The following is a 9,365-nucleotide window of genomic DNA, read 5'->3' on the forward strand; positions in this document are numbered from 1 at the left end:
GAGAGAGAGAGAGAGAGAGAGAGAGAGAGAGAGAGAGAGACAGAGACAGAGACAGAGACAGAGACAGACAGACAAAGACAGACAGAGACAGAGACAGAGAGAGACTGAGACTATCAGTGGTTCCATTTACAGAGGGGGAAGCAGCTGGGAAATGTGAAGTGACTTCCTCAGCTTCTTAGCCAACTCTGAGCAGAAGTGTCTGCTTCCAAAGTCTGCCCCTGAACACAGTGCCTTTTAGAAGCTGTTTGGTTTAGGATGCATTTTAATCTATGCCAGGAACAGTGACACAGATTGTGAGCCTGGTGATGGCATGGCAACTAAGAATGATCAAATCCTAGCATCTCTGAGCCACAGGCTTCAGGAGCCAGGCCAGGAAGCGAGTGCTACATGGTCACTTAGAGACCCTCACACTGATAGGGAAGGCAAGTGTCTTCTTTTAGCCCCAACTGAAAAGATGTTCAAGACACCACACAAATGGTAACTTTAAGATTCAAGCATGACGGACAGAAAAAAGAGAACAAGGGCCAGTTCCTGAAACAAAGTATCAAGCAGCAAGGTAACAAGGGTCTGCTGAGATCCTGCAGAACTGCCACCATCTCAGATGGGTGAGAGAAGGCCAGGTCCCCTTACAACTCCCACAAGTGCCCTTTTCCTCCTCTAGGCTAGAACCTGGGTGTTCTCTGCCGTGCTCGAAATTGAACACCAGGTCATGGGCACTCCACAAAGCCCAGGTTTTGGTGTGTCCAGTGATTTGAGTATTGCTGTGTTCCTGGGTTCCTGGCAAAGCTGCAGCAGCGTTGTTCACACTTCAGGCAGGGATCCCACCATTCCCATTCCACTTTGTCCACACCCTTCAGAGCCAGCCTTGCTGGGATCTCATTGTCACTGGCCTTGCTCCACCGCTTCCAAAGCTGATAATGATATCTCCCACCTATGTCTCTTGCTAATAAATGAATTCCTGAAATACCTTTAAAGACCTTCCCTTAGCCCTAAGTACTGGTTAAGGAAGAACGGCCAATGAGGAAAATGAACAACAGATGGGACATAAATGGTACCACATGTTAGCTTCAGCCTGTTTGGTAAGCAGGGCAAAACCTGAAGCTATTATTTCATATGTATGTACAGAAGAGTAACAGCAGCCACACAACTGCTACAAAAGGCCACTGGGGTTTTCTTTTGATAGAGGACATTGCTACATGGAATGGATACACTATTTTCTTACCAAAACTTCAGTTTTGTCTTTAGATGTTTCCTTAGTTAGTGGGGTAGAAAAGTACCTTCAACTTTTCCTAAGCAGGGGCAATACTGTTCAGAATGTCATATGGTTTTAATTATGTCCTGAAATTACTTGTGTGCATTCCTTGAGCCAACAGTTGGTCTCAAAAAGTCAGTTTTTTTCTTTGTGTGAACATGCCTTGCTTAAAAAAAAAAACATGAGTTTTTTTTTAAAAATAAGCACCTTAAAGAATATATTTCTCTTGGATACTGGTGCTTTAGTTTGGAGACAAGTAGGACACAAAGAGATAGGTAGTGATTTGGGAGCTGGAGGGCTGAATAGGGATGTGAGCTATAGAAGTTTAGAGGACAGTGGGATCATGGGAAAGAGTGGGTGGTAGGACCTCATAGAGAAGTGGTACCAAACTGTAGGTGTAGGGCATAGCAGCCTTTCATGGTAAGAGAGGAATGAAAAGGGTGTTCTGCAATGTGATGGAGAAAGGTAAGCAGAATTGGTTTGAATTTTGGTAGGAATATGCAGAAGTCACCTTGAACAATTTCTCTGTATTATATAAGTGCTGTGTATATAACTCTTATCCACACTAAAATCTGAGCTCCACTGGATTAGACTGAAGGAACAAATGAAAGGAAGGTTCATGAATTACTTCCTGTAATTTACGTGAAAATTACTTTAGGCCTACAAGGAGAGAGGAGCTTGAGTCAAGGCTTCCGTTTTGTGCTAGGTTATTAGTTTATTTTTAATTTAAATTTTTTTTATTTATGTGTATGTGTGTGAGCCTGCATGAGTTTATTTGTACCGTGTTCATGGAAGAGTCATGGAAACCTGAAGAAGAAAGGATTGGATCTCCTGGAGATACTGAAGGTTTGCTGCCACATGGGTGCTGGGAACTGAACCCAGGTCCTCTGAAAGAGCAAGAAGTACTGTTATCTACTGAGCCATCTCTTCAGTTCCCACTTTCTTCTGGGGGAATTTATTCCATTATGTTTTATGTGAAGCCTCTAAATGCCAATGCATATTAAAATATTTTCTTGTGAGGATTAAATAGAATGGGCTGGAGAGCTGACTCGGTAGGCACTGGCTGCTCTTCTAGAGACCGCACCCATACTGACTTATCACCATGTATAACTCCAGTTCCAGAGGGATCCATGCCCTTTTCTCCCTTCTATTATCACTGTATGCATGTGGTGCACAGATATACATGCAGGAAAAGGTTTGTGAAGGTGCAATGGCAAACTATGAATTCAAAATCAAGCATGCAATGAATGACCTGAGGTGCTTCTGAGAATGCCTGCCACAGGTACATGCACAACTGCACAGAAGCCTTGGTTTTCAGTGTACAACATGTACACTTGCACTGTGCATGTTATTACACCACATGCCACGTGCCAGCATGTGAAAAGTTTTCTGTTCTTAGGTAAACATGATGGTTTAATGTTGGAAGCAGACTTCTAGTATTTTCCTACCATTATCTCCTCAGCCCACAACTATCAAATTTCTGTGTCTTTGGATAGCATTGGGTTGTGATGCTTGGCTTTAGAAATTGCTTTTTGAAAGTCGAACAAGTTTCATAAAAAACAGGAACACATTCTAACTTGGTATTTAGACAGAATTTCTATAGTGTCCGAAATACCCCTACATGTACTTCTGTCTTTTTGCACTATATGTTTATGTGAAGTGAAGTCTCAGCTCTGATGATTATAAATTTAAAGTAATGATCAACTCATTTCTCATAGAGAAATTAAAGATGTTCTATGTCCAGCAGTATTAAATATTCATGCGAAACAATTCTTTCTGTAAAAATAAATATGAACATCTATCTCATTATAATGCAAATATGCTAATTACATACTATATGTCAATAAATGGGATATATATATATATATATATATATCACAAAGATCTGTCTTAAATTTCTTTGTGGTTTATTGTTAATAAGGATTTGATTTGTATATGAATTTTAAAAACAATTATACACACAGAAAATTTCTTGACTATGAAGAAGTTGCAAGTAGAAAAAATTTGAAAAGCTGTGGTCTACTGTAATGGTCACTAGACTAAATGATTTCCGGGGGACTGCTCAGCTAGTCACATAGTCACCAGGAACACACTCTCCCCTTCCCCAGCTTTGACTTGGTCTGACAGGCAAGTAGCCCAGTTGTCAAGGGCCTCCCAGAAGACCACAAAGGGCATGCCATTTGCAAAGGTCTCTTTCCCGGCTCCTTCCATCCACCTTGTCAATCCCCAGGTGCCCTTCTGCCTCCTCTTTTATTTCTCCAGAATTGATTTCAAAACTTAACTGTTCTGCTGTCTAGGCTTTGTTGGCTTTTATTTAAATACAAACACATTTTTAGAAACACAGGAATAGGGAAAATGCAAATAGATTCACCTGCTGCCCTTTACAAAACTCACTCAGCATCTTTGGCAGAGGAAGGCTCATCTGCTTCATTTTTTTTTGTTGTTCTCTCTGGGATGCTAATTGTATTTCTTTTGATAGTTGTGTTGTTTTGGCCTGAAGTCTAAAATCTGGCCTGCTGAGCGTTGTATCACTTTTGTAAATGAGTTGACATCTGCTTTGAGTTTTATCATCTTTAATTTTCTTTCAGGATCGCCCCACTTGTTCATTTTCCCTCTAATTGTGAGAATTGAGTTTTGTCTTTGGCCACACAAAAGTGTAGACCTTTCTTCTTTGGGGGCATGGACTCAAATGAGTAGACTCACATGGTCACAAGGAAGGCTATTCAGGGAAAAGATGCTGGGACAGAAGCCTTAGCAACCAGCCCAGAGAGGATGAGCCCTGGGCACAAAAGGCTAGCTGTCCACACCACACTTCTGAGGTTCCCACTGAATAATTACAATCTGTAAGAAGGAGATTGACAGCAAGGGTTGAGCTGGGAGAAGTATTTTGAATTGAGAGAAGTTGAAGTGATGGCCATATGTGGGATGAATACTGAGCCCTTTATTTCTTTACTTTTATTTTATTTTATATATTTTTTCATTGCTGGCAAGTGAAGTCAGGACCTCACAGGCAAGGCAAAGTGCTCTACTACTGATCTACATCCTCATGATTTCCTCTCTACCTCCCTTCCACTACTCTTCCTTCCTTCCTTCCTTCCTTCCTTCCTTCCTTCCTTCCTTCCTTCCTTCCCCCTTTCTCCCTTCCTGCCCCATTATTTTTCCTTACTTCCTTCTCTTTTTCCTTTTACTTACAAATAAAATACTAAAGGGAGTAATATTGCTCATAGGACTGGGGATTTTTTTTTAAATTTATTTTTTATTAGATATTTTCTTTATTTACATTTCAAATGCTATCCCAAAAGTTCCCTGTACTGGATAGCTTTGTGTCAACTTGACACAGCTGGAGTTATCACAGGGAAAGGAGCTTCAGTTGGGGAAGTGCCTCCATGAGATCCAGCTGTAAGGCATTTTCTCAATTAGTGATCAAGTGGGGAGGGCCCCTTGTGGGTGGTGCCATCTCTGGGCTGGCAGTCTTGGGTTCTATAAGAGAGTGGACTGAGCAAGCCAGTAAAGAACATCCCTCCATGGCTTCTGCATCAGCTCCTGCTTTCTGACCTGCTTAAGTTCCAGTCCTGCATCCTTTGGTGATCAACAGCAGTATGGAAATGTAAGCAGAATAAACCCTTTCCTCCCCAACTTGCTTCTTGGTCATAATGTTTGTACAGGAATAGAAACCCTGACTAAGACATTCCCTATACCCCCCCCCGCCCTCCTCCCCTACCCACCCACTCCCACTTCTTGGCCCTGGCATTCNCCTGTANTGGGGCATATAAATTTTGCAAGACCAAGAGGCCTCTCTTCCCAATAATGGCCAACTAGGTCATCTTCTGCTACATATGCAGCTAGAGACACAAGCTCTGGGGGTACTGGTTAGTTCATATTGTTCCACCTACAGGGTTGCAGCCCCCATCAGCTCCTTGGGTACTTTCTCTAGCTCCTCCATTGGGGACCCTGTGTTCCATCCAATAGCTGACTGTGAGCATTTATTTCTGTGTTTGCAGGGCACTGGCATAGCCTCACAAGAGACCACTATATCAGGGTCCCTTCAGCAAAATCTTGCTGTCATATGCAATAGTGTCTGGGTTTGGTGGCTGATGATGAGATGGATCCCCGGGTGGGATAATCTCTAGATAGTCCATCCTTTTGTTTTAGCTCCAAACTTTAGGACTGGGGATTATTTATCAGAAATCAATTTCAAGGTTAAAATATTGAGTGCAACAGCCTCATACCCCTTTCTCACTTTATATAACACTTTCACATACACGAGCTCAGATGTGTGTGTTTGTGTTTGTGTGTATGTGTGTGTGTGTGTGTGTGTGTGTGTGTGCATGCATGGCAGTGGTTCTTAACTGGGGAACGCTTTGTCACCTAAAAGACATTTAGAAATGTAGCCAAGTTACAACTAAGGGAGGACACTATTACCATCACCTTGTAGGTAAGGGCTCAGGTTTCTGAGAAGTATTTTATAATGCACAGGACTACCCACAGGAGTGGAAAAGGCTAACTGTGCACTGCACAGGACCACCCACAAGAATGGAAAAGGCTAACTGTGTGCACTGCACAGGACCACCCACAAGAATGGAAAAGGCTAACTGTGTGCACTGCACAGGACCACCCACAGGAATGGAAAGGGCACAGAATTTTCTGTCATTTTTCAGTTCCCAGCTAACTTCTTTCCAGGTCAGTCAAATTTTGGTAGCTCATTCACCACCATCATCAATAATTTCCTCATGGGCAACACCCATGCATGTGTTCTATCTTTCCCTTGTTTGAGCTGGCTCTTGTCATCTTCTTGCTGGGAGAGTCTCTGTACTGAGACTAGAATGGCCTTCATGAAGTTCTGAGTTTACTCTACCGTGTATCAAATCCCACAGTCACTCCTACAGGGTAAGAGTTCAACTTCTAAAACAGATATGCCAAGCTAACCATGTCTCAACTCTGCCTCTACTTCATAAATACCATCACCATCATCTCTAAACAATGCTCTTCTTGTAACACATACTTCACTCATACAAAATGATGCCCCATTTCAAGAAAGCCATATATGCCACCAAAAAGACAGCCTGGTACAATCTGGTTATCTCTCAAGACTTAGCCCAAAATATCTCTTCCTCTAGGAGATATTTCTTGATCTCCTTCACCCATAAGCAGGCAGATTACACCATCTTATTGTTCTCTAAATTCCTTGAACCCATCTTTATTAGTGTACCTCTTCTCTAGCTTCTACGTTAATTTCCTAATTTTTAAAATATTGATCTAATTTACTAGACACTGACCTCCTTGGATACAAGGATCATTTTCTTTATACCTGTGCTTAGATTTCTAGTTCAGAGCAAACAAGTATCAAACGCTTATTAAGTTAATTAATCAGCACTACTTGGCACTGCCATTTGTTCTTCATTATTATTTCTTTATCATATTTTGAACTTCTATATTTGCTATATTTGGTCTCTATAGATATAGATAGATATAGAAAAGCTCTTGAAAGTGACCTAACTCATTCAGAAGTTACTTCTGGTTGACAAGTGGGCATGGCTTCTTTTGGGAAGTTTCACTACAGGAAAGGAAAACATCACTGCCTGGGCTTATCTCCAAGGTTCCCAGCGCCTGCTCACCTGCCACTGTAAGCCTTGCTGTTTTCCAGTTGTCGGGAAAGCAGCTTGGCAATGTTGGTGAAGCTGTTGCTCATTCGGAAGATGTCCCTGCTGTGCGGGCCCAGGATGGAGGAGAAGGCATCTGTGATACTCTTAATTTCCAGCAGGAGAATATGGTGGAATGGATGCTCCATGTTAGCCAACTGGCTCACCAGGTATCGTAGGCAGCTCCTGGCTCGCTCCTGCCAACAACAATGAACAACAGAAGGCCTGTAGGGTAGTAAAATATCAAAGTCCATGAACTAAACTCCTTCAAGGAAACATGGGTGACATTAATAATGCAGGTACTTTCAAATACAACACATCTGTGTGAATTATGACATGCAATGTATCACAGACACAGTACCTATTCCCAGCTTAGAGTCAGAAGGTAGAAGTGGGGGACCTTCTTCACACGTCAGGCCCATCTTAGAAGTTAGGAACACATCGAGAAAGATTAAGGATGAAAATTGACTGTCACGGGGAAGCAGACAGACAGTGAACAAAATACCTATGTAAAATAAATAGCTTGTTGGATGGAGAGTGAAGCAGTGAGACACTGGGAAATTAATACTAAACAGTGCATGAGGCGCATTGCAGAGAGAAGGTAACACTCAACACTAATAAGCTTTTTATGAATGAAATCCAGCATGCTCTGTAACGTTAGTAAACAATTTGAGTAAAATTTATCCTGCTTGATTCAAGGAAGTGGGATGATCTAGGAGCCGGGCCATATGGGATGGGGCATTTTGTCTACTGTTTATCTTGCTGATGATGTAACTTTAAACGTCATATAAGATCCCCAGCCTCTGAATCAGATTCCTCTTTAGCATCCTAAAAAGTCATTGTACAAATATTTCCGTGTCCCCATGGTTTTGTGGACAGTATTTCCTGGGCTGCTGATGTAGCTCAGTTGCCACAGCAATTTCATAGTACATGTGAGGCCCTGGGTTGATCTATAGATTCTTCTTCCACCCCAGCTCCCAAACCTTTCTCATCATAAACATTTAGAAAATTCTTTACTTAGAAGCATTTGTCTTCCCGGCAGTGAAGGTAGCCATATGGATATTTGCTGAAATCAGCCTCGTTCTGAATGATCCTCTGGCAGCCAATCTGAGCTGAAGGGAAAATTAATCACGTTGCGGGAAAAAGAAAAATCCTAACTGCTTGGGACCCAGCATATGAACCCATGCCAACCTCACATCATTTGTTCTGAATCCTTGGAGCACATCCAGGTTCCTCACAGGGAGAACAGATGTGAGTTTGGAGGAGAAAGTGTGATGTTAGGGCAAGAAGGGGGTTAGGGAGTTTTGATTTCTTCCTCAGCTCCAAAATATTTTGTCTCTGGGGCTTAGTACAGCATATTTGAGCTTTTGGTCTTCCCACAGTGAAGCGGGTCAGCAGCACCTGTGTGTCATAATGCAGGCTGATCACCATCCAACCAGACACATTGTTGGTTATTAAAATAAAAGTAGTGGACACACAAGGATCATTAGTCTGCATTCAAGGCTATCCTGCATGAGCCTTTAGTACTCATGGAATCCTTTGAATGACACCATGAGGTTAGTAATGTGGTGGCTATTGCTTTATGGGTATGAAACTGAAGACGGACCAACATACTTAAAGTCACATATGTCTATCGCTGAACTGTACCCACATTGACTATGGTACCAGCCCTTTCTACTAAAAACCAACACCACAAGTTAGTCCATTCCCTTTTTGGTCTTTCATTCATGATCACAGTTAGGCAGTTTTTGCTTAATTTCATTAGATTTAGCTAAAAAGCATCATAAATACTCTCTAAATACAAAATAGGCTAGAAAATTTTAAACTTTTTGTTTGTAGGGTCCCTTAGCTCTTCTTAAAATACTTGAAAACCCCAAAGAGTTTTTGTTCGCCTGAACTGTATGTATTAATATTGGCCATTTGGTAACTAAACTGAGAAATTAGAATCACCAATTCACTTAAAAATAATAAACCAGGCCTTTCCTGCCGGAGGAGGGGTGTCTGCTCCGGAGGAGTCTCAAGCCCTGAGCCGGAAGGTGAGCCATCTTTGCTCCTGTGCACTGCCGGGGAGAGGGCGGATTGGAAAGGCATCACAGCTTCTGGGAAGGAGCCACTTTCTAGTTCCAGTCATCCAGCACCTTTCCCGCCCAAGGAGGGGTGTCTGCCCGGGAGCATTTTCCTGGCCTGAACCGTCATCGGCACCTTTCTTGCCCGAGGAGGGGTGTCCGCCCGGGAGCAGTCTCCTGGCCTGAGCCAGAAGGAGAACCATCTTTGCTCCGGTCCACTGACGGTTAGAGGGCGGCCTGGAGAAGGGACACGCAGCTTCTGGGCTCCAGTTTGCGCTGGCAAGAGTGTGGACCTCAGAAGCTACACAGCTTCAGGACAGAAAGAAGCAACCTAACTTCTGGGACAGACTCTATTTTGGGCTCCAGAAATTTGGGCACCTTCCTCACCAGAGGAAAGGTGGCCACCTG

General features: G+C 42.7%; 1 protein-coding gene across 3 annotated transcripts in view; it reads right to left on the bottom strand.

Annotated features, from left to right (window-relative positions):
* Window positions 1-9,365, bottom strand: part of Veph1 (ventricular zone expressed PH domain containing 1) — a 209,571-nt gene that overhangs the window by 95,261 nt on the left and 104,945 nt on the right. For all 3 annotated transcript variants that reach the window (XM_021195529.2, XM_029537562.1, XM_029537563.1), the window contains exon 7: window positions 6,868-7,088. In XM_021195529.2, coding sequence (XP_021051188.1) covers window positions 6,868-7,088 — 221 coding nt within the window. The remainder of the gene's footprint in view (window positions 1-6,867; window positions 7,089-9,365) is intronic.

Source organism: Mus pahari, chromosome 4, assembly GCF_900095145.1.
Source record: "Mus pahari chromosome 4, PAHARI_EIJ_v1.1, whole genome shotgun sequence".
NCBI classification, from domain to species: domain Eukaryota; kingdom Metazoa; phylum Chordata; class Mammalia; order Rodentia; family Muridae; genus Mus; species Mus pahari.